Consider the following 27,214-nt stretch of genomic DNA (forward strand, 5'->3'; position numbering starts at 1 on the left):
ATAACTACTTACCTCATAAGGTTTGTTGCAAGGATTAAATGAGAAAATACATGTAAAGCTCTAAAAATAAGTCAATAAATGCTACTACTACAAATTCTGTTATATGATTTCTATTAACCATACATTTGAGTGCCTATTATATGCAAGAACCTTGGTTATGCTATATAACCCAAATTTATAATAATATTCATTACCGAAGGTTTGCCTAATGAGGAAATAAAAAGCTATAAAGCTTCCTTCTATCTTACCACCCAATTCCACTGTCTAAAGTAGCTACAGACTAAATCTGTGAACACAAAGTTCAGCAAAGTTGCCTCCTTTCTTTTCTATGTGTCTTGAAACGATCACTCAAAGCTTTCCTGAATAAAGAAAATTAAATATTTGGAATACAGCCTGTACGAAGACGAACGAATGAATGAAATGCTAAATGACAAACGGGAGGGAAGCTTTTTTAATAAATGTTTTATCAGTCAGAAATTTAAGGCAAGGTTTGTTATAGATACCATATGAAGGATAACTGAGCATCTATAGTCCATGTAAATTAGAAGCTTGACATGCTAGATGTTTTCCCCTGTTAAATTCTAACTATATAACCTGTAATTTGGCCCTAACTAAATCTATATTGGGGAAAGAAAAAAATTAGCTAAAATTCAATAAGAAAAATCAGTCTATATAAATACCTAAATTTATTATTTAAATATTCTTGTAATACCCTAAGCCAAATGAAGTTACCTTCCATGTAGTTTAAGGATGCTTAAGATTATTCTGATTTAATGTTTCAGACAAGTTCTAATACACACAATATTTTGATACAGAAAAAAGTACTTGCCTTCATATGGTGTGTCTGGAGGTCCTGCTATTTCTCCTCTTAATTCTGTAAAATTCTCATCTACAAGATCTACTTTAATTTGATTTTTGCTCGTCTTAAAAATAAACAGAAAATAAATGTTAGTCATATCAGCAAGAAAAAAGCCTATTTTAAAGTATTACCTATAAAAAATTTTGAAGACCCTCTTTCATAAACTTGATTATCTCCTCTAGTAAAAATAATTGCCTGTGCTTTTCTAGGATTTAATTAGCCAGTTTTAAGAATATTTAAAACCAAAAAACTAACAATTTTTCACTTCAGTGTTTTTAATGAAATAACACCACTTTGAACAGTACAATGGCTTGTTGACTTTACTGGAATGTTTAGACAAAAATAGCAGACACCTATTTTACATTTGCCAATTTCATGTATGTTCAGTCCAAAGTGATCCATCTATTCATCTGTAGATGAATGCTGTTATACTACAACCCCAGGTTACATGGATTCTATCCATATAAACAGAAAATTCAAGGTCACTAAAAGCCATTTAGTGTATAAAGTCTCAATTGAACTAACCACAACTCTAGATGTTTAGGTTAACTGAAATAATATACCATCTACCCAGATGGTGAAAACTCCAAGCATCTAATTTCCCTTTCCATGAAAATTCTTGAAGCATCAATGCCTCACTAGAATCATCTAATGCCTTCTTCAATTTAAGTTGCTTAGTTTTAAACTAAGCTAAACTGCTTAGTTTACTTCAGTGGCAGCTACCTACTTTTCAAAAGACTTTTAAATTTATCTATATCTATTTGTTTCCCACTTTGTATTTCTCTAAGTCCTTTCACATCTATAGTATCATTTCAATTTCTCAATCCATTCTGAGTCAACAGTGACCTTCAAATGATTCAGAAAACCCTCCAGTGGAATTCACATTCATGTTCAAAAGTACCCATCTGCAAACAAGCTCTCCACTTATATTTTCCAATCTACACTACACTTTACTAGTCTAGGTCTATATTCCTAATATGGCAAATCTCCTTTTCTCAATTGTTAAAAACATAAATCCTTAATATATCAGTTACATTTTCATTTTTTTGGTTAGGACTTCATATTTTGTTACCTAAGTGACACAATATATCTGCTCTTATGGAAAAAGCCTCACAAGATTTCAATAATAAATTTTTTTATTTCAAACCTACCTTCTTAAACTTGTTAATGGATGACAATGTAAGAATTACTGTTTTAAGGTCCTTCCTCCCCCAACTTCCAACAGAAAATACCATTTTTACTCTTTTGCTATGCTAAAGTTTTAATACAGAATGTTAAGTACTGAAAAAATCTGTAACTTAAAACCCAAATGTTAAAAGATTTCACATGACTCCTAATTAATCTTATCTTTTAATAAGATTTTAAAACTTTATGCATTTTAAAAACATTACAATTAGCTTTATTTAATAACCTTTTAATATTTGGGATCAAAGTATTTCATATTTTTCTGAAATTAATTTTATACCAAAATTAAAAGTAATTATAAACATACCATGGCAAACTCTATCCTATGCCCTAAAAAATCATTAACATCCTTGGTATTTGCAGAAGATGAAATGTACAATTTTACCAATGATAAAATACTTCGTCTAGTATGCACAGGAATGAATAATGTTAAAATGAAAATCAGAGGCGCCATATACACTTTCACTAACCAATTTAAGAAGCCACAAGTAGAACTACGGACTTCCATTTCTCCCCTGACAGTTCTAAGTAAAATAAGAGTAATTAGATCTTGCACATCATCAATGCTTTCTAAGTTCTTTATAGCTTCCCACAGTACTCCCTTTCCAAAAAGAAGTAAATAGCCCTAAAATGTCAAGATAGTAAAGGACACGATTAAAGTTTTGGGAGGAAAAGAGGAGGTAACAGAAATTAGAAAAGCAGCCTTCTGGATTGCCACCAATTCTTGAGTTAGTAAAATGCTAAATAAGAACTACTAATTTTATTAGTATACCTCTGTCCTATTTCTGTCCTCATTACCCCCAAATTATAATTAGAGGAAAATGGGTCTTTTTTTTCTTTTCTCTAGAGAAAGTACACTATAAGTGTATGAAAATTTTACTAAATTAGCTAAAAAAAAAAATACAATCACCATGATGAATCCATTATAAAGAAGCATCCTATATGGTCTAGAGTAAGGTACTTATCTGCAGATAACCAAAGATAAAAAGAAAATGGAAAGTTAAAGACAGATTTTTCACAGCTTATTTTTTCCATCACATAACAATTACCCTTCGTTACCTCCACAGTTTAATATCCAGTTTATTCCACAATCCAAAATTCTGATCCCAGTGCTCTCAGCAAACTAACTTAAAATCCCACTTAAGACTCAAGTATTGTAAGGAAGATGGAAAATGGTAAAAAATGACAGTATTTTAAAAAGTATGGAAGTCGGACAGATGTGAGTTGAATCCTAGTTCTGCCACTTACTTGTGGCATTAATTCAGCAAAGTCACTTAGTATCTCTCAATTTTATTACTGTAAAATGAGAATACATACCCAATTTAAATGAGAATATTGTGGATAGAAGTGACAGTATCAATTATAAAAACCTTTGCTTTCAAAGCCTTATTTTATAAAATTTATTTCACAGTTGTGTTTCCAGTCTAAGAATGGAAATGTTGTTTCTTAAAATAAATAACAAAACAATGTGTTATTCATTTTAATGACCAGGAATGCTAAGGCTTTTGGATGAAACCCTGAAGAAATGTGTTATCACTGTACTACATTTTTTTGTGAGAACACCTGCAAAACTGCTTTTCTATACCTCCTTCTGCCAACTCAACTAAACACACAGTGGCACCTCTGCTGGTCTTGATTTTTCTGATGTCCCTTTGCTGCTCCAATGCATTTCTAACAGATAAAAGGAAAAGAGATGAATAGAACTACAGTTCCTAGTAAAGATTTTTTAAATAATCTATTAAAATATAACAGAAAATATGCAAAATAGCACATAATGTTGAACATAATTTGGATGTGGTAAATTAACATTACTGCCAATTTGCAATGGTGCGGACTTAAAGCAGTTTTAATAGATTTCCAAGGCCAAGTCTTTTGGTGAATTGATACCATTATCACAAAATTCTTTCAAATAATTCCTGGGTTCTACTACATGCCAGAAAGAAATATCAAGTGTTAGTGAACAAAACCAAGTCCCTGCCCACTTGGAGCTTACATTCTAGTAGGAAAAACTAAAAACAAAGATTTTATCATAAAAGCTCTAAGTACAGGGGCACCTGGGTGACTCAGTTGGTTAAGTGTCTGACTCTTGGTTTTGGCTCAGGTCATGGTCTAATGGTTTCATGAGTTCGAGCCCCACATGGGGATCTGTGCTGATGGTGTGGAGCCTGCTTGGGATTCTCTGTCTCTCCCCCAGTGACACTGTCTCTGCCTCTAAATACATACATACATACATACATACATACATACATACACAAGCTCTAAGTACATTATTATTTAACCTGTTTAAACTTACTATGTGACCTTGAGCAAGTTAATTAACCACTCTGTACCTCAGTTTCATCATCTGTCAACTGGGATTATAAAAGCACCTACTACATACAGTTCATGGGGGAATTTAATGAACTAATACAGTATAATAAAACAATGCCCAACATATAGTAAATGCTGAATGTATAGTCATTTAACACTGTAATATGTTGACTTTTAACAATGATGTTGGAGCAGAAAACTTCCACCAAAGCCAATACTGTATGTTTTTTTAAGGACAATTTGTCACATTAGTCTTACTTGTATTTACTCTGGAAAATTTACTCTAAAAATTTCAACCTAAATTTAGATAGACAAATATAGCTCTACACTACCCCTAAAATTATAAATAAATTCTTATATCCAGTAAAGAAACTATTAATTTGTGTCCTAGTCAAATCACAAGTAGTGGGACACCTGAGTAGCTCAGTTGGTTGAGTACCCAACTCTTGATTTCAACTCAGGTCATGATCCCAGGGTCATGGGACTGAGTATCCACTGGGCTCCATGCTCAGTATGCTTGAGATTCTCTCTCCTCTTCCCTCTGCTCCTCTCCCCTGCTAGCACTCTCACTTAAGAAAAAAAAAAAAGGTTTAAAAAAATCACAGCTACCAAAATTTAGGGTGTAATGCAAATGAATGTGAAATTCAGTTTTTCCTAATTTGTTGGAAATCAGGCTTAAAAGGGCTTTTTAAATCTTTTTTTAATGTTTATTCATTTTTGAAAGACAGAGCACAAGCAGGATGGGGCAGAGAGAAAGGGGGACACAGAATCTGAAGCAGGTCCAGGCTTTGAGATGTCAGCACAGAGCCTGACATGAGGCTCAAACTCATGAACTGTGAGAACATGACCCGAGCCAAGCCAAAGTCAGATGCTGAACCGACTGAGCCACCCAGGTGCCCCAGAGGCTTAAGATTTAACAGTTGCCATTATGTTCACATAATTTAATATAAATGACTTCTCTTTCCCCTACTATCCTAAGGCCCTCCCAAATAAGAAAGATTTCCACCTTTCAAGCAGTTATAAAAAAAATTCTAGGGGGGTCCAGGTGGCTCATTTGGCTGAGCATCTGACTCTTGATTTTGGCTCAGGTCATGATCCCAGGGGTCAAGAGATCAAGCCCCATGTCAGCCTCAGCACTAGGTGTGGAGACTGCTTGAGATTCTTGCTCTTCCTCTGCCCCTCTCCCCCACTCACTCTCAACAAAATAAAGTAAAATAAAATAAGATCCTCTGAAACTTGGGGCATGTCACATACCCAAAGCAGGTTGACATGGAAACTAAGAGACTAGAAGGCCATGAGGAACATTTATGACCCTTACCAACTGCAAGTTCTAGAACAGTACTGTTCAATAGATAATAATGTATGTCACAAATGTACTTTAAAATTTTCTAGTAATCACATTAAAAACAGTAAAGGAAGTAGAGAAACTAATTTCAATGATTTATTTATCTCATATATATATATATATATAAAACTATCATTTTAACCTATGATCAAAATAAAATTTGAGATATATTCATTTTTTTTAAATACTAAATCTTCAAAATCCAGTGTGTAATTTATAATTGTAACACTTTTCAATTTGGACTGTCCACATTTCAAGTGTTCAAAAGACACATGTGATAGGCAAATCTGCAGACACAGAAAGTAAATTATTGGTTATTAGGAGAGGAAAGGGAAGAGAGATGGGAAAGATCTGCTAATGGGTGCAAGGATTATTTTAGGGGAAATGTTCCGGAGTTGGATAATGGTGACAGTTGCACAATTTTGTGAACATATTATAAACCACTGAATTGTACATTTTTTAAACTCAAAAAGTTTTTTAAAACTTGAAAAAAAGTCACATGTGGCCAGTGGCCACAGTACTGGACAAGTACAGCTCTAGAGAACCAGGAAATAATAGCCTCTCCAATTACAACAGTGTGTCATTTAAATTTTACTTTGTGAATTTCTATCACATACTTCACACAATCTATAATGCAGAATAATTAAAGTTCTGAACATATTAACCCCATGAATATTTACTGAGTATCCTATTCATAAGGCTAACACTATTCACAAGGCTAACAGGGATTGAGTGGTAAAAATGATCGACCAGAAATGTTCTCTAACCCACCCTATTCCCACAGAGCCTTTATTCTTAAGTATTAAACAATAATTTGTAATATTATTAAATGAAGTACAGGATATCATGAGAGTAATATTTAACAAAGATGGAATCTTTAGAGTAAGAAAAAGCTTCCCTGAGGAAACTACTATTAAAAGATTTAATCTGGTAAAGCCAATGATGGCATTTCAAGTAGAAAGTCCACCCTGTACAAAACAGAAGCAAAAAAGGACCTAGCATGTTTAAGAATTGAAAAGCCACCCATGTGCCTAGAATACACAGAATAAAGGAGCAGAAATGAAGCAAAAAAGGTTGGCAGGAGCCAGATTATGCAGGGTCATGAAAAACAATGAGAAACACTGAAAGTTGTAACCCGACAATGAGATTTGATTCTTTTAAAGAATAACCAACTATAGGGAAGGGAAAAAGCCTGGAGGTAGATTAAAGCAGAAACAGAGAGAAAATCTACTTAGATGAAACGAAGTAAATTAATTAAGAGAGAGAAGAGAGGTAAGAGTTCTAGGACTAAGCTATTAAAACAAAGTGTATAATCTCTCAAAGAAGAAACAAGGATCACTCTTACAGCTTGCTTTTTCCATTGAGTAGATGATAGTATAATTAAACTAAGATAAACAAGAAACTGGGAGGTCAGAGTTTGGGGAAAGGGAAAATAAAAAATTCAGTTCTGGACATGTTGAGAACTGAATATCCTAAGGGCCAAGTACCTAGTTGAAAACTCAGGTCTAGAGTTCAGGAGTGATCTGGGCTAAAGATATGAGGATGAGCTAGACAGCAAAAATCAGGATAGTCTGTTATCACTGGCACCAAAGAAGAAAAATGTTTAAGGAGAGAGTAAGTTAATGTTGCTGACAGTAATAATAATAGCTAATACTTATGTAACACCTTATAAGTAGCATTTTGACTTATATGTAATAACTCACTTAACCCTCATTAACAATTTTATGTATTTACCAATAAGGAATCTGAGATACAAGGAGGTCACAGAGCTAATAATTAGTGAAGCCAGGTTTGAAAAATGACTCGTGAGCCAAGATATACACATTTTATTTCACTGACTCTAAGATACCATCAGTTACAGGATGCCCTGATATATGCCAAAAAGAAAAAAACACCTTTATTTACACTATAACACAATACTTTATCATTTAGAATTTTTATTTGACACTTACTCAAAGAAATTTTAGATTTTACAAATATCACTCTTAAGACTGCATAAAGAAAAAAATAAGCAAAATAGTTATTTTCTTCACATTGAAAGCCCTGAATGTGTACACACACACACACACACACACACACACACACACACACACCTTCCAGAAACATACATAAGAAACTGGCAATAGTGGTTTGCTTAGCGTAGTAAAACTAAGAACTATGGATCTGGGGTAAATGGGAGACCAAGGTACTGTTTGAAAACTATTTTAAACACATAAAGAATTTTTTCTGCAAAACACGTTAAAAAGACTGATGGTCCTTGCAAAAGTCAAATGGTAATTTATCCACTATAATTGGGTAGTATATGAGAAGTGAGGAAATGGAGACCATACAGAGAACAAATTTTGGTTATAAAGAGTGAGAAGTAGAGCAGAAGTTGGAGAAAGAGGGTAGAAGGACAAGTTTTCTTAACATAACCATTAAATAGTATGTTTAAATGCTAGCAAGACAGCTATAGTGGAGAGGGAGAGGGTAAAAATAAAGGATGGCAGGGGTACCCAGCTGGCTCAGTCAGTAGATCATGTGACTGCTGATGCCAGGGTTAGAAGTTTGAGTCCCACATTGGGTATAGAGATTACTTAAAAAGAATCTTTTTTTTTAAATGTTTATTTTTGAGAGAGATAACATATGCACATACAAATGGGGGAAGGGCAGAGCGAGAGGGGGGCAGAGGATCCGAGGCGGGCTCTGTGCTGACAGCAGAGATCATGATCTGAGATCATGACCTGAGCAGAAGTCAGATGCTCTACTTACTGAGCCACCCAGGTGTCCCTAAAAATAAAATCTTTAAATAAAATAAGTAAAATAAAGGATGACAGATAATGTAATGAACAAGATGGAATGGGGAAGAATGGGTGAAATCCAGAATGAAAAAATAAATGACTGACCTCATATAAAGAACACTTCAAAGAGAAAGTTATGTGAATGTAAGCTGTGTAGGTCTCATTTTTCTATCCTCAATGAAATTCTAACCTTTTCCCACACTAGTAGTGTGAACTATTTAACAATCTTCAGGAATTAAGTCTGGGATGTGATCCCTAACATAATCATCCTGATCAAGCATAGTCTTTTAAAAGTCACTTACTGGGAGCAAGAATTTAAGAACAGGATCTAAATTTAATTCAGTACCTAGCACATAGTAAGGGCTCCATACATTCCAGAACTGGCTTAAACAAGCTCTAATTTATAAAAGAAATGCATGCCCAGAATTAAAACATGCCTGGATTAAAACTTTCTAATGTTTACAATCATATCAGAATATGAAAACAAAGGTGATATCCACAGCCACATTTGTACACTACTTCACCTTATCTTGTATGAGAACAGTCACTCCTTTTCCCATTTTTTGGTTGGATTAAATCCCACTTCTGATAGGGTTACTATAAAGCTACTAAAATCAACAACATTGTATTGGTAAGAGGAAAGACACACAAACCAATGGTACAGAATAGGAAACTCAGAAAGGCTCATACCTATGTAGTCAACTAATCTTTGACAAAGGGGCAACTGGATAGAGAAAAAAAAATATTTTCAACAAAAACAGTGCTAGATCAGTTGGACATCCACATGCAAAGTAATCTTACCATACATTTTTCATTTTCTAAACTGGCAAAATTAAAAAAAAAAATTTTAATGTTTATTTTTGAGAGCGAGAGCATGCACGAGCAGGGGAGGGGAAGAGAGAGAGGGAGATAGAGGATCCAAGCAGGTGCTGTGCTGTCAGCACAGAGCCCAATGTGGGGCTTGAACTCATGAACCAGGTCATGACCTGAGCCAAAGTCAGATGCTTAACCAACTGAGCCACCCAAGTGCCCCTAAACTGTCAAAATTCTTAATATCTAATACTAGTTAAAGTTGAAGGGATACCAATAAAGCTCAGAAACCCTTTTAATGGCAATACAACAAGAAGTATTAACACCATACAATTTGTCACACTTTTTAACCCAGTATTACCACTCCTAGAAACTGCGTAAAGAAATAATTTCATTATAGGTAGAAAAAAAATATATAACCATAATGGTAATCACTGAAGCATTAAATATAATGAAAAACAATAACCTAAGTATCCATTAACTGAGGGTTGTCCACAAGAATTATGGTGTAATTTAATAGAGAATACTACAAACAAAAATAAATGAGTATACTTCTGGTTTCCAATCCAGCACGTAAAAACTTGGAAGACATCACTCCCACCTACAGAAGGAAAAAAGGGAACTGAAAATCAACAACTTTTTTTTTAATTTTTTTTTTTTTAACATTTATTTATTTTTGAGAAAGAGACAGAGCATGAGCAGGGGAGGGTCAGAGAGAGAGGGAGACACAGAATCCGAAACAGGCTCCAGGCTCTGAGCTGTCAGCCCAGAGCCCAATGCGGGGCTCGAACTCATGGACTGTGAGATCATGACCTGAGCCAAAGTCAGACGCCCAACCGATTGAGCCACCCAGGCACCCCCAACAACTCTTCTTAAATCCACCAGAGAATTGAAGTCTCAGGGCAAACTGCTGCCCCCAAAACTGAGAAGACAGAAAATAAGATTCAAAACTTACCAGGGCAAAAGCTCACAAGCATCTCTGCATGAACCATTACTCAGGTAGGAAAACCTAAACTGTAACTGACAAACTGCTAGAGACACAATCAGGATGAATTTTAAAGTGAAAAACTCCCAAGGAGCCTTCCCACTTTTGTTGAGTTTTTACCTCCAGGATCCCTACCAGGTTTACACAGTGAAGATAAGAGAAAATGCCCTCATGCTTCTGGCAGGAGGAAGGGGAAAGAAGCCATTTTGAAATAAGCCCAGGGTATTCTTTGGGAGAGACAAAGTGTGAATGGGTGAGGGGCAGAGAGAGAGGGAGACACAGAATCTAAAGCAGGCTTCAGGCTCTGCGCTGTCAGCACAAAACCCAACGCGGGGCTTGAGCTCACAAACCATGAGATGGTGATCTGAGCAAAGTAAGACCAACGAACTGAGCCACCCAGGTGCCTCTACACCCAGGGTATTCTGCCTAATAAGGCCTTTCCTCAAGAGAAACTTTCACCAGACCCTAACCAACTAGAGTTTTTTTTAACAGACCTAACCAACCTAAGCTACGGGAAAATATCCGATTCCAAATCCCTCCAGACTTCCAGTAACATCTAAGGGTGGAAGGGGACTGAGAAGCATTTAAAATCACAGCTAAAAAGACTGAGACCCAATTACAGGACTATAAAGTGCTTTCCCTCCCCCAGCCACCACATCAATAGGGTTCCTGTGCAATAACAGGGGTTATAACTCGAACTGCAGGTCTCAGACCTTACTTAAAGATGGTGCCTGGGTGGCTCAATTGGTTGAGCATCCAGCTCTGGTTCCAGCTCAGGTCATGATCTCAGTTTGTGAGTTTGAGACCCACATAGGCTTCTGTGCTGACAGTGCAGAGCCTGCTTTAAATTCTCTCTCCTCTCTCTGTCCTTCTTCTCTGTCTCTCAAACTAAATAAACAAACAAAGTCTCTAAAGAACCCCAAAGGCAACAGGGGAGACAAAAAGAAGGGTATCAGAGGAGATTTTAGTTTCTGACATCTACACTACAGCAATCAGTAAACAGAGACTAATCCCTGGTCAGACAGACAGAAGGTCTCACACCAAAGGCCTCTTTACCTCAATTCCTTTTACCCAGTACATCATGCGTGGCTTTCAAGAAAAGAATTATAAGGCACACTAAAAAAAAAAAAAAAAAAAAAAAAAGACTCTGATGGCAGAAATGCTAGAATCAGACTAAAAATTTTAAATTGTGATTAATATACTAAGTGCTATTATGGAAAAATTTGACATCCAAATCAGATGGGTAATGTTAGCAGAGAGATGGAAACTCTAAGAAAGAATCAAAAGAACACGCTAGAAATTAAAAAAAAAAATTGTAACAAAATTAAAAATGAATCCGTGAGCTAAAAGAAATGTCAATAGAAACTCTCAAAACTGAAATGCAAAGGAAAAGCAAATGAAAAAGACAAAACAGAATACTCAAAGGTGTAACATACAAGTAATGGAATACCAGAAGGAGAAGAAAGGGAAAGAAGAAATATTTGAAGCAATAGTGACTAAGAATTTCCCTAAATTAATGACAAACACCAAATCACAGATCCAAGAAACTCAGAGAATATAAAACAGGATCAATCCCGGTGCATCTGGTGGCTCAGTCAGTTAAGCGTTCAACTCTTGATTTCAGCTCAGTCATAATCTCAAGGTTCTTAAAATCCAGCACAAAACCTGCTTGCAATTCTCTGCCCCTCCCCCACTCATGCTCACAGACATTCTCTCAAAATAAGTAACTTAAAAAAAAACAACAACACATAAAACAGGATCAATCCACCAAAATTCATAGCTAGGCATATCATGTTCAAACTGAAGAAAATCAAAAACAGAAAAACTTGAAAGGAGCCAGAAAACCAACCAACCAACCAACCAACCAACCAAACCCCTTGCCTATAAAGGAGCAAAGATACTGGGTACAAATATACATACATACAAACAAACAAATAAACGTAAAGTGCTGAAAGCAAAAAGCCCCACCAACGTAAAATTCTATATCATGCAAAATTACTCTTCAGACATAAAGATAAATAGACTTCTCAAATAAAAATTGGAGGGGCACCTGGGGGGCTCAGTCGGTTAAGCATCCGACTTCGACTTTGGCTCAGGTCATGATCTCATTGTCGTGGGTTTGAGCCCTGCGTCAGGCTCTGTGCTGACAACTCAGAGCCTGGAGCCTGCTTCGTATTGTCTTCCCCTCTTTGTACCCCTCCCCCACTCGTGCTCTGTCTCTCTCTCTCTCTCTCTCTCTCTCTCTCTCAAAAATAAATAAACGTTAAAAAAAAGTTTTTTAAAAAATAGGAAATTTGTTGCCAGCAGACCTATCTCGCAAGAAATATTAAAAGAGATTCTTCATGGGGCACCTGGGTGGCTCAGTCGGTTAAGCGTCCGACTTCAGCTCAGGTCACGATCTCGCGGTCCAGGAGTTCAAGCCCCGCATCGGGCTCTGTGCTGATGGCTCAGAGCCTGGAGCCTGCTTCCGATTCTGTGTCTCCCTCTCTCTCTGCCCCTCCCCCGTTCATGCTCTGTCTCTGTCTCAAAAATAAATAAACATAAAAAAAAAAAACCTGATATTAAAAGAGATTCTTCAGGAAGTAGGAAAAACAAACACATCAGAAACTTAGAATTTACATAAAGAAAGGAAGAGCATTAGAGGAAAAAGGTAAAATCTTTGATTTTTCTTATTCTTAATTGATCTAACAGATCAATTATGTTCAAAACAATAACAACGAAGTACCTGGTGATTAAACCTTATGTGTAAGTGAAATGAATGCCAAATGTTATAATGGACAGGAGAGAGGAAATGTGGATTTTGTTACGAAGTACTTGTACTACCTGTGAACTAGTACAGTGTTATGTGAAAGGGCACTTATAAGTGTATATGGCAAATTCAAAGGCAACTATGAAAAGAAAGAAAGAAAGAAAAGAAAAGAAAAGAAAAGAAAAGAAAAGAAAAGAAAAGAAAAGAAAAAGAAAAAGAAAAAGAAAAAGAAAAAGAAAAAGAAAAAGAAAAAGAAAAAGAAAAAGAAAAAGAAAAAGAAAAAGAAAAGCAAGCACAAATGGGGGCACCTGGGTGACTCAGTCAGTTAAACCTCCAACTCCTGACTTTGGCTCAGGTCATGATCTCACGGTTTGTGGGTTCCAACCCCACATGGGGCTCCATGCTGTCAGTGCGGAGTCTGCTTGGGATTTTCTCTCTGCCTCTCCCCTGCTTGTGTGCTCATGTGTGCTCTCTAAATAAATAAACTTTAAAAAAAGCACAAATAATATACTAAGAGAAGAAACAATGGAGTCATATAAAATGCTCAATAAAAGATAAGTCAGAAGTGCAGAGCCCAACATGGGGGCTTGATTCTAAGAACTGTGAGATCATTACCTGAGTTGAAATCAAGAGTCAGAGGCCTAACGAACTGAGCCACCTAGATGTCCCAAAACTCATTTTTACACATAAAGGAAAAAACATGTTAACAGTAAAAGGCATGGTAAAACTATAAAACGAAGAAGAAAATATAAAAGAAAAGCTTCATGACAACTTGATTTGGCAATGATTTCTTGGATATGATACAAACAAAACCGGCAACAAAAGTAAAAATTAACTGGAACTACATCAAAGTGAAAAATTCCTGTGCATCAAAGAGCACAATCAACAGAGTCAAAAGGCAACCTGTACAATGGAAGAAAATATTTATGAATCATATAAATGACAAGTGGTTAATATCCAGAATATATAAAAGAGCTCCTAAAATCAACAAAAAATGAACCCAACTAAAAAGTGGGTAAGGGTACCTGGGTGGTTCAATCAGTTAAGTGTCTGACTCTTGATTTGGGCTCAGGTCCTGATCTCACGGTTCGTGAATTTGAGCGCCACATTGGGCTCCATGCTGAGCATGGAGCTTTGCTTAAGATTCTCTCTTCTTCTCTGCCCCTTCCCCCCTCTCAAAAAATAAACTTTAAAAACACACACACAAAAAAAAACCCTTTAAAAAATGGGTAAAGTTCTTAAATAGACATTTTCCACAAGATATACAAATGGCCAACAAGCACATAAAAAGATGCTCAACATCATTACAGAAATGCAAATCAAAGTCATGAGACACACAGATCTATCAAGGATGGCTACTATTAAAAAAAAAAAAAGGTGAAAATAACAAGTGTTGGCAAGGGCATGGAGAAATCAGAACCTAGCACACTGCTGGTGGGAATGTAAAACAGCACAGCCACAATGGAAAACAGTATGGTTGTTCATCAAAAAACTGAAAATGGAATTGCATATGATCAAGCAATTCCACTTCCAGGTACATGCTTAAAAAGTAGGGTCCCAAGATACTTTGCACACCCACTTTCATGGCAGCGTTATTCAATAAACCCAAAAGGCAGAAGCAATTCAAGTGTCTGTTGACAGATGAATAAACAAAATGTGGTACGTACCCATAATAGAATATTATTCAGCCTTAAAAAGTAAAGAAGTCTGACATGTTACAACATGGATGAACCTTAAGGATGTTATGCTAAGTGAAATAAGCCAGTCACTAAACTACAATATTGTATGAGTCCCCTTACAGATACAAAAAGTAAAAAGGCAGTTGCTAGAAACTGGGGGAAGAGGAGGATAAAGAGTTATTGTTTAATAGACAGAGAGTTTCAATCTTGAAAGATGAAAAGATTCTGGAGATTAGCTGCACAACAATATGAATAATAAAATGGTAAGTGTATTTTATCACAATTTTGGAAAAAATAAAGGGATGGAGAAAAATACACTATGTTAACAGTAATCAAAAGAAAGTTGGAGTAGTCATTTCAATTTCAGACAAAGTAGATTTCAGAGCAAGAAAAATTACCAGGGATAGGGGCACCTGGATGGCCTCAGCTGGAGGAGCATGCAACTTTTGATCTCAAGGTCATAAATCTGACCCCCATGTTGGGTGTAGAGGGAGGGAGGGAGGGAGGGAGGGAGGGAGGGAGGGAGGAAGGAAGGAAAGAAAGAGAGAGAGAGAGAGAGAGAAAGAGAGAGAGAAAGAGAGAGAGAGAGAAAGAGAGAGAGAGAGAGAGGAGAGAGAGAGAGGAGAGAGAGAGAGAGAGAGAGAGAGAGAGAAAGAAAGAAAGAAAGAAAGAAAGAAAGAAAGAAAGAAAGAAAGAAAGAAAGAAAGAAAGAAAGAAAGAAAGAAAAGGAAAGGAAGGATTACCAGGGATAAAAAGCATAATGATAAAGATGTCAATGAGCATTAAGAACCGAATTTCAAAATACATCAGGCAATAACAATAAAACTATAATGAGAAACAGATGAATCCACTATGGAGTCATATAAAATGCTCAATACAAGATAAGACAGAAGTGCAGAGCCCAACATGGGGGCTTGATCCTAAGAACTGTGAGATCATTACCTTATACCATACCCAGAAATAAATTCAAAATGGGTGAAAGACCTGCATGTGAGATAGGAAACCATCAAAATCCTAGAGGAGAACACAGGCAGCAGCCTCTTTGACCTTGGCCACAGCAACTTCCTATTAGACACATTGCTGGAGGCAAGGGAAACAAAAGCAAAAACGAACTACTGGGACTTCATCAAGATAAAAAGCTTCTGTACAGCAAAAGAAACAATCAACAAACTAAAAGGCAGCCTATGGAATGGGAGAAGATATCTGCAAATAACATATCTGATAAAGGGCCAGAATTCAAAAATCTATAAAGAACTTATCAAACTCAACACCCAAAAAACAAATAATCCAGTGAAGAAATGGGCAGAAGACATGAACAGACATTTTTCCAAAGACATCCAGATGACTAACAACACATGAAAAGATGCTCAACATCACACACCAGGGAAATACAAATCAAAACCATGATGAGATACTACCTCACACCTGTCAGAATGACTAAAAATAACAATAAAAGAAACAACAAGTACTGGTGAGGATGTGGAGAAAAGGGAACTCTCTCGCACTGTTGGTGGGAATGCAAACTGGTATATCCACTCTGGAAAACAGTATGGAGGTTCCTCAAAAAGTTAAAAATAGAACTTTGTGATCCAGCAACTGCAGTACTAGGTATTCACCCAAAGGATATAAAAATACAGATTTGAAGGGATACCTGTAGCCAAATGTTTTTAGCAGCATTATCAACAATAGCCAAACTATGGAAAGAGCCCAAATATCTGTCGACTGATGGATTAAGATGTGGTATATATGCACGATGAATTATTACTCAACCATCAAAAAGAATGAAATCTTGCCATCTGCGACAACACTGATGGAACTAGAGTGTATTATATTAAGTGAAATAAGTCAGGCAGAGAAAGACAAATGTATGATTTCACTTATATGTGGAATATAAGAAATAAAACAGAGGAACACATGGGAAGGGGGGAAAAAAGAGAGGGAAACAAACCATAAGAGACTCTCTACAATAGAGAACTGAGGGTTGATGGAGGGAGGCTGGGTTGGAGATGGGCTAAATGGGTGATGGGTATTAAGGAGGGCACTTGTGTTGAGCACTGGGTGTTGTATGTAAATGATGAATCACTAAATTCTACTCCTGACAACAATATTACACTATATGTTAACTAGAATTTAAATAAAAAATTGAATATAAACAAGCAACATACTTCTAAATAACACATAAGAAGACACCTTAAGTTTTAAAATATTTTTAACTAAATGAAACAAAAAACGACAACTTATCAAAATTTGCAGGATGTGATAAAAATACTGCTTTGAGGAAGAGTCACATTGAATGCATATACATATGAGAAAAAAGTCAAGGGGCACCTGGGTGGTGCAGTCAGTTAAGTGTTAAGTGTCAGTTAAGGGGTCTGACTCTTGATCTCAGCTCAGGTGATGATCTTGAGATTTGTTCCCAAGTTTGAGCCCCACATTGGGCTCCACGTGGACAGTGCAGAGCCTGCTTGGGATTCACACACTCTCTCTCTCTCTGCTCCTCCCCTGCTCATGCTCTCTTTCTCTAAACAAACAAACTTAAAAAAAAATCCATGTAAAAGTGTACCTGTGTGGTTCAAACCTGTGTTGTTCAAGGGTCAATTGTACACCATGACCAAGTGGGATTTATCCTGGGTATATACGCTGGTTCAACATTCAAAAGTCAATTAATGTAATAAACCACATCAATATGCTAAAGTAGTAAAACCACACTCATATCAACAGATGCAAAACAAACACTTCACAAAATCCAAAACCAACTCACAATAAAAACACTCAGTAAACTAGGAGTAGAGTGGAACTTTCTCAATTTGATAAATAATATTTACAAAAAAACTTACAGCTAACATCACATTGAATAGTCAGAAACTCAAAGTTTTCTCAGTAAGATCAGGTACAAGGCAAGGATATCCCCTCTAACCATTCCTTTTCAACATTATACTAGTTCTAGCTAATGCCATAAGAAAAAAAGACAAGCCATACAAATTAGGAAGGAGAAAATAAAACTGTCTTTGTTCACAAATGACATGACCATCTATGTAGAAAATCTGAAAGAAACGACAAAAGTAATTCCTTCCTACAACTAGTAAGCAATTATAGCAAGGTTAAAGGATATAAGATTAATATACAAAAGTCCATCACTTTCCTATATATCAGCAATGAGCAAGTGGAATCTGAAATTAAAAACACAATACCACTTAACATAAGCACCAAAAAACCTAAAATACTGAAGTATAAATCTAACAAAATATGTAAAAGAACTATATGAGGTGGAGCGCCTGGGTGGCTCCGTTGGTTGAGCATCCCACTTTGGCTCAGGTCATGATCTTGCTGTGAGTTCAAGCCTGTCGGGCTCTGTGCTGACACCTCAGAGACTGGATGGAGCCTGCTTCATGGATTCTGTGTCTCCCTCTGTCTCTGCCCTTCCCTGCTTGTGCTGTCTCTCTGTCTCTAAAAATAAACATTAAAACAAAACAAAACAAAAACTATGAGGAAAACCATCAAGTTCTGATGAATGGTATCAAAGAACTAAACAAACAGAGGACTGATAATACCCAACTTCAAGACTTAGCATAAAGCTACAATAATCAAGACATGGTATTGGTCCGGGTGCCTGGGTGGCTCAGTTAAGCGTCTCACTTGATTTCGGCTCAGGTCATGATCTCATGGTTCATGAGTTCGAGCCCCACATTGGGCTCTGTGGTGACAGTGCAGAGCCTGCTTGGGATCCTCTCTCTCCCTCTCTGCCCCTCCCCTGCTTGGCTTCTCTCTCTCTCAAAATAAATAAATAAACTTAAAAAAAAAATTAACTCAAAATGGATCACAGACCTAAATGTAAAATACAAAAGTATAAAACTAATAGAAAATAACACGGGAAAATCTAGATTAAACTTGGTATGGCTATGACTTTTCACATGTTAACATCAAAGCTACAATCCATAAGAGAAATAATTGATAAGTAGGACTTCTTAAAAATAAACTGATCTGCAAAAGATAAACTCAAGAGAATGAAGGAAAAAGGGACTGGGAGAAAGTATCTGCAAAAGATGCATCTGATAAAGGACTGTTACCCAAAATACACAACAAACTCGTAAAAACTCAACAATCACAAACAACACAATTAAAAAATGAGCTAAGACCTTAACACACACCACACCAAACAAGATACACAGATGGCAAATAAGCATATGAAAAGATGGTCCACTTCATATGTCATGGGGGAAATGCAAATTAAAACAATGAGATAATGAGGCACCTGGGTGGCCCAGTGGGTTAAGCATCTGACTCGATTTCTTGATTTTGTCTCTAGTCATGATCTCACGGTTCATGGGATCTAGCCCCACATTGGCCTCTATGCTCACAGAACTGGGCCTGCTACAGATTCTCCCCTGCCACTCCGCTTGCCCGAGCTCTCTCTCAAAACAAATATAAAGAAAAAATGAGATACCGCTACACACCTAATAGAATAGCCAAAATCTGGACCAAATGCTGGCAAACTGTGGAGCAGCAGAAACTCTTAATCATTGCTGGTGGGAATACAAAATTATACGGTGACTCTGGAAGACACAATGTTAGTTCCTCAAGAAACTAAACATACTCTTACCATATAATACAACAATCATACTCCCTGGTTATTTACCCAAAAGGAGCTGAAAACTTACGTCCACACAAAAACCTGTATGTGGATGTTTATTGCAGCTTTATTCATGATTGCCAAAACTTGGAGGCAACCAAGACATACTTGTAGATGAATAGATAAACTGTGGTAAATCCAGACAATGGAATATTATTCAGCAATAAAAAGAAACAGCTATCAAGCCATGAAGAGATACAGAGGAAGCTTAACTGCCTATTATTAAGTGAAAGCAGCCAATCTGAAAAGGCTACATATTGTGCAATTCCAATTATAGGCCATTCTGGGGGAAAAAAAAAAACCAAAACAAAACTATGGAGACAGCAGAAAGGTCAGCAGTGGTGGTGGTGGGGAAATGGACAGGATGACGCAGGATTTCCAGAGCAACGAAAATACTCTGGGGGCGCCTGGCTGGCTCAGTTGGAAAGCATGCAACTCCTGATCTTGGGGTCACTGAGTTCAAGCCCCACATAGGGTATATAGATTACTTAAATAAAACTTTGAAAAAAGTTGCTCTTCTTAAATCTTGGGATACTGCACAAGCTTTCCTTTACAACAACTATCATCACACACAGAGCTAAAATGCTTTTAGTGTGGCTATACCCTTGTTATTTATGGAAATTCATAAACTGAAAGTTTCTGTATTTACTAAATATATAAATGCATAGAAAAAATTGTTGAAAGTTCCCTCTGAAAGAGAAGATGAGGACTCAGGGGAGGAAGGAAAGGGTAAGTATCAAAAAATTTTACTCTATTATTTCTGTACTAAAAAATTTTTCACAAAGACACTATATCCTTAATTTAAAACTTTTTTTTTTTTAATCACCCAAATTCCCGTATCATTAAGAAAAGTCAAAAAGGAACTTTAACGGACACCTGGGTGTCTCAGTCTGTTCAGCACCCAACTGTTGACAGTGTGGAGCCTGCTTGGGATTTTCTCTCTCAAAATACAGAAGCTTAAAAAAAAAAAAAAAGCCAAAAGAAGTTTAATTTTTTTTTTTTTACATTTATTTTTGAGAGACAGAGACAGACAGCGTGAGTAGGGGAGGGGTAGAGAGAGGGAGACACAGAATCAGAAGCAAGCTCCAGGATCTGAGCTGTCAGCACAGAGCCCGATGCAGGGCTCGAACCCACAAACCGTGAGATCATGACCTGAGCCGAAGTTGGACACTTAACTGACTGAGCCACCCAGGTGCCCCAAAGCCAAAGGAACTTTAAATGATAAAACGTACTGACAACAAAAAAGAAAAACTAACAAAACTAAAGAACTCAAACATGTGGTGCCTGGGTGGCTCAATCAGTTGAGCATCCACTCTTGATTTCGACTCAGGTCATGATCCCAGGATGGTAGGATCAAACCCTGCTTTGGACTCCACACTGAGCAGGGAGGCTTAAGATTCTCTCTCTCTAAAAATAAACAAGTAAAAAACAAACAAACAAAAAAACCTGAAAAAAGGAAGAGAAACATGGAACTAAAATAAAATTGAAAAGTCACAGGCTCAACTGTTAAGACAAAGAATAAGTAAACTAAAGGCAGAAAAAGAAAAGAAACTAAAAACTGAGGCAAACCATGCCCTCAGTTTACTTACACATTAATAACATCATAAATAATGAGATGTATTACGTAAAAGGTTTTTTTTAAAAGACACCTAAACTGACAAACATTTTGAATGTGAACAAAATATTAACACAGAAAAAGAAAAATTCACAAAAAATATGCCTTTCAGCAACCACTCTAAAAAGCCACCTGGTTCTCAAACACACATCCACCCCAATTTACAAATAATCCCATATGGTTTCAAAACAATGAAATGGATAGAACAATCATAAACACATTTTGTAAAATAAATATGGTTTTGATGCCCCCAAACTTAACCAGGCCAATTCTGAACAAATACAGGCAAGTCTCACCAAAAAGACATACAACTCTGAGTAAAATCTTGGTTGATATACCATTACAAATGTAAAGTACTATTCACTATGACCAAGAGGGATTTATTCTAAGAATTCAAGAATGACTTCACTCCATGAAAACTTTTATCAAAAAGGTATCTGGAAATGCCTTAATCTGACAAATACAGCCTTTACTTTGACAAAGAATATGTATCTAAAACTGAGACAAAATTAGTTTTCTTAAAAAAAGGAAAGACAAACTATACTATTACTTCTACCACTTAGAGTAATCCTTCCATCTAAACACTTTTTTTTTTAAGTTTATTTACTTTGAGAGAGAGTGCATGTGCACCAAGCAGGGGTGGGGCGAAGAGGGAAAGAAAGAATCCCAAGCAGGTGCCACACTGTCAGCACAGAGCCAAGGTTGGGCTCAATCACAGGAACTGTGAGATCATGACCTGAGCTGAAATCAAGAGTTGGACACCCTGAGCCACCCAGGCACCCCTAAACACAAACACTTTCATAAAATTCAACATGAATTTATTTTGCATAAATGTTATTTTAACCACAAAACTTTAAAACAACTGAAACAAATCTCAAATTGCTTTTGAAGCTGTGACTTGGAAGTCTCCAACTCTAATAAAATTGTTAGAAAATTAATTTTTGTTTATGCCATCCAGTCTATGACATTTTGTTATGGTAACACAGGTGGACTAAGACATCCACACACTGATAAGAAAGAGAAAGAGGATGGGACACCTAGGTGGCTCAGTTGGTTAAGTGCCTCTTGACTTGGGGTCAGGTGATGATCTCACAGTTTGTTAGAGCCCTGAGTCAGACTCTGCCCTGACAGTGCCAAGCCCGCTTGAGATTCTCTCTCTCCCTCTCTGCCCCTCCCCTGCTCACACTCTCTCTCTAGTTCTCAAAATAAATGAACTTAGAAAGACAGACAGAAAGAAAGAAAGAAAGAAAGAAAGAAAGAAAGAAAGAAAGAAAGAAAGAAAGAAAGAAAGAAAAAGGGGAAAACCATTTATTGCCAGTGGAGATGACTATTATACCAAATCTTTAATAATAATTTTCATTCCAGTTGGTGACAGAAAACTCATTTCTAAAAGAATACTGTGTGTGCATATACGTATATATAATATGTAGACGTATTATATATATATATACACATATATATACATATATATATAATTAGCTATACAAATGTAAAATTGGTAATTAGGAAAACCAAATTTCTGCAACCCCCAATGAAATAACTGACTCAGGCAAGATCCAACTGACCTAGCATCACTAAACAACCTGATATTATTACAGATCTATTAAATTGACTCAGTATGAACTATATACTATACTTGTCAAAAATGTCTAACTGAACCTAGTCAAAGCTTTACACATAAACTCCCAGTTTATAATAAATATAAAAAGCACCACCATAAGGAAATCTCCAGGATTTTCAGTGTCAAAAAAAGGAAAAAAAAGAAGGGTGTGGGGGGAGAACCAGTGTAAATTTTAAAAGACTAAAAATTACATCCATATGCAATTTGTAAACTGTAAGTGGATCCTGTTCCGCCCCCCAAAAAACTATGAAAACAGTTTTTAGTTACCTGAGGTAATATGAATATTAGATATCAAGGAATTAACATTTTCTTAGATAGGATAATGATACCATGGTTACATAAAAGAGTATTATTTTTAGGAGATATATGCTCAAGATTTTGGTAGTGAATTATCTTCATAACAGCAACATTAACAATTGTTCAACCTAGGTAGTGAGAATGTAAGTATATTTCAAATTTCCACTTGAAAAAAATTTTTAAATTTTTTAAAATACTTATTTTTGAGACAGCACAACGGGGGTGGGGCAGAGAGAGAGACACACACAGAATCTGAAGCAGGCTCCAGGCTCTGAGCTGTCAGCAGAGCCCGATGTGGGGCTTGAACCTACAACTGTGAGATCAGGACCTAAGCTAAAGCCAGACTCAACTAACTGAGCCACCCAAGTGCCCCAAAAGTTTTCTTAATAAAAACTTAAATAAAAAAATAAAATTGGACAATTGATTTTTCTATTTGACTTTAAAAAAAGATTGTATTAATGGTGAGAATATGATGAAATGGGCTGCCTCATGCAGTGCCAGTACTACAGAAATTGACAACAAACTTTCTGGGAAGCACTTTGGTCATAAGCATATGAAAAGTTCAGACACTATGACCCAGTAACTTTTTTCCAGGAAATCTATCTTAGGAAAATAAACTCATATAAAAATTATGTAAAGATATTCCATTTTCTCTCTCTACACACACACAGTGGAAAAAATAACTTTTAAATGTTCAACAAAAAAAAAAAAAAAAAAAAAAGGGGCGCCTGGGTGGCGCAGTCGGTTAAGCGTCTGACTTCAGCCAGGTCACGATCTCGCGGTCCGTGAGTTCAAGCCCCGCGTCGGGCTCTGGGCTGATGGCTCGGAGCCTGGAGCCTGTTTCCGATTCTTTGTCTACCTCTCTCTCTGCCCCTCCCCCGTTCATGCTCTGTCTCTCTCTGTCCCAAAAATAAATAAACGTTGAAAAAAAAAATTTAAAAAAAAAAAAAAAAAAGAATGGTTTAGGGGCACCTGGCTGGCTCTGTGGGAAGAACATAGAACTCCTGATCTTGGGGTTGGGAGTTCAAGCCCCATGTTGGGTGTAAACATTACTTAAATAAAACTTAAAGGGGGCGCCTGGGTGGCGCAGTCGGTTAAGCGTCCGACTTCAGCCAGGTCACGATCTCGCGGCCCGTGAGTTCGAGCCCCGCGTCAGGCTCTGGGCTGATGGCTCAGAGCCTGGAGCTTGTTTCCGATTCTGTGTCTCCCTCTCTCTCTGCCCCTCCCCCATTCATGCTCTGTCTCTCTCTGTCCCAAAAATAAAATAAACGTTGAAAAAAAATTTAAAAAAAAAAAATAAAAATAAAAAAATAAATAAAACTTAAAAAAAATAAATAATAAAAAAAAAGGATGGTTTAGTCAGGCAATACCAAATATTAAATATGTAACTTACTATTAATATTTAATACTATTTATTAATAGTATTAAATACTATTTATTTAATAGTATTTAAATTAAATAGCAATTCCAATTATAATATTTAAACAGTAAACATTTTGTTTTAAAGATTTTATTTATTTTTACTTAAATTTTTAATGGCTTTTTTTTGAGAGAGACAGACAGTGTGAGCAGGGGAGGGCAGAGAGAGAGGGAGACACAGAATTCAAAGCAAGCTCCAGGCTCTGAGCCTGACACAAGTCAGCACAGAACCTGACGCAAGACTGGAACTCACCAACTGTGACATCGTGACCTCAGCCAAAGTCGGATGCTTAACCAACTGAGCCACCCAGGCACCCCTATTTTTTTTTTTAAACTTTTTAAAAAGTTTATTTTTGAGAGAAAGAGAATGAGCAGGGGAGAGGCAGAGAAAGGGCAGAGGATCCCAACCAAGCTCTGCACCGTCAGCACTGAACCCAACATGGGGCTCAAACTCACAAACCATGAGATCATGACCTAAGCTGAAATCAAGAATTGGACACTTAACCCACTGAGCCATCCAGGTAAAGATCTTATTTTTAAGTAATCTCTGCACCCAAATTTGGGCTCAAACTCACAACCCGAGATCAAGAGTTGCATACTCCACCAACTGAGCCAGCCAGGCACCCCTAAATAGTAAACATTTTAAAAGAATATTTAATGTCACACAGAAAATACAAGATATATTAAGAGAAAAAAGTACAAAACAATACTTAGTATGTAACAATACTTAGTATGATTTGGTATAAAGAAAAAAAGGATGGTAATAGCAACAGATATCTGTGACTGATGAGATTGTTGCTTACATGTGTCATCTTTGTACATTTCTAAATTCTCAAAAAAGAACAAGGAAACAAAGACTGTGCTTCTGATATTTACAGACCATAAGATCTTAAACCCATGGCCATACACTTGATTTTGTCATCACCAAAATTGCACCTTCTCTGAAATCCATTTCAAGTTTCTCAGATTCCGAAATTCTTGAAATCAAGTTCACTTTAGTACTCCAAACCTAGCTACTAGCTGGCTTAATCGAACATCACCATTCTCCCTCATTATCAATCACTCCCTTGCAAACCTTGGTGCTTTTGTTCCTTCGAGGTACTCATAAGTCAAAGCCCCACTGCTAGTTAAACTTATTCCCCAATTAACTTGAAAACAAAAAACAAAAATCCTTTCTGTGTCTGCCTGAAGCAGCACTGCTGGGGTTGGGGACAATAACACACAACCATCATTAATTGGTCTCATGTTCAAGTGAAGACCACAAATCCCAAATGAAAACTTAACATTTGCCCTAAGTGTCTTTGCTCCTATTACAGATTAATCCCTCCATTTATGCTAGTGATACCACCCCTCCGTTCTTCTCAAGAACTTTACACATTCAATTACTCCTCCTTTCTCTAGTATAATCAATTTCTCCCATCCATCAACACATAAATATAATCAATATCAATTTTTAAGTTTATTATTTTTAAATTTTTTTTAACGTTTATTCATTTTTTGATATAAATAGAACGTGAGTGGGGGAGGGGTAGAGAGAGAGGGAGACACAGAATCCGAAGCAGGCTCCAGGCTCTGAACTGACAGCACAGAGCCCGACGCAGGGCTCAAACTCATGGACCGTAAGATCATGATGTGAACTGAAGTCAAATGCTTAACCGCCTGAGCCACCCAGGCATCCCTAAGTTTATTTATTTTGAGAGAGAGAGAGAGAGCACAAGCAGGGAGGGGCAGAGAGGATCCTAAGCAGGCTCTGAACTGTCAGTGCAGAGCCCAATGCAGGGCTCGAACCCATGAACCGTGAGATCATGACCCGAGCAGAAATGAAGAGTTAGTTGCAGGACTAACCGACTGAGCCACCCAGGTGCCCCTCAGAATTTTTTTTAAAGATCTCTGAAGCTGGGGTGTCTGGATGGCTCAGTTGGTTAAGCGTCTGACTTCAGCTCAGGTCATGATCTCACAATTTGTGGGTTTGAGCCCCACATGGGGCTCTGTGCTGACAGCTCAGAGCCTAGAGCCTGATTTGGATTATGTGTCTCCCTCTCTCTGCCCCTCCCCCACTCTCACTCTGTGTCTCTCTCTCTCTCAAAAATAAAGAAGCATTTAAAAAAAATAAAGATCTCTGAAGTCATATTCTTCTGCAGCTCCCCCTCTCTTCTCTGCTCCTCTGTCAAAGCAAAGCCTTAAAAAAGTTGCTTTAGCTTTTTAAGGTGTCAGTTCCTTATCTCATTTTCTTTTACTAACTCTCTCCAATCATAACTCCATCTTCAGCATTCCAATGAAAATATTCCAGTCAAGGTCATCAATAATCACTGCATCTCAAATTCAATGTCATTTCTCCCACTCAGCACCATAATAAAGTTGACCACACTCGGAATTCTATCTTCTCTTGGTTTCAATGATACCATACTCCCTGGTTTTCCTAATATATCACTAATAGTTCACTGTTCTTATCTTTTGTTGTTTCTTCTAGGCTCAACTTCAAAAGATGCTAGGGGTCCATGACAAAAACCAGGACTTTGTCCCAGACTCCCTCCTTTTCTAACTAAATTCTCCTAGAGTTAAGTCATCCAGTCTAAGCTTTAACTTAACAAGAACAAAGCAAAAATCTTAATCTTCCCAGACAATTTCAATGTGCTCTTCCCACTCTTTCCCATCTCAGAAATTAGCAGCATCATCTGTCTGGTTGCTAAAGACAAAAGTCTAGGTGTTTTTCTCGTTTCTTCACTTTTCATCTGTAACATCAGCAAGCTCTTGTGACCCTACCTTTAAAACATATTCCAAATACTTCTCTTCAGCCTCCTATTCTATCATAACCCCAAGCTACAATCATCTCTTGCCTACGCTATCTAGAAAGGCTTCCCAAATAATCTTCCTAAGTTCATTCCTGCCAATCCCCACCCCCACATGACAAAATGCCTAACCAATTTTCT

The 27,214-nt window shown here is 36.9% G+C and overlaps 1 protein-coding gene across 1 annotated transcript in view; it reads right to left on the minus strand.

The window, feature by feature from the left end:
* Nucleotides 1–27,214, minus strand: part of UBE2K (ubiquitin conjugating enzyme E2 K) — a 72,713-nt gene that overhangs the window by 30,275 nt on the left and 15,224 nt on the right. The window contains exon 2 of the mRNA XM_043553190.1: nucleotides 830–923. Within this exon, the coding sequence (XP_043409125.1) occupies nucleotides 830–923 (94 nt within the window). The remainder of the gene's footprint in view (nucleotides 1–829; nucleotides 924–27,214) is intronic.

This window comes from Prionailurus bengalensis, chromosome B1 (assembly GCF_016509475.1).
Source record: "Prionailurus bengalensis isolate Pbe53 chromosome B1, Fcat_Pben_1.1_paternal_pri, whole genome shotgun sequence".
NCBI classification, from domain to species: Eukaryota; Metazoa; Chordata; class Mammalia; order Carnivora; family Felidae; genus Prionailurus; species Prionailurus bengalensis.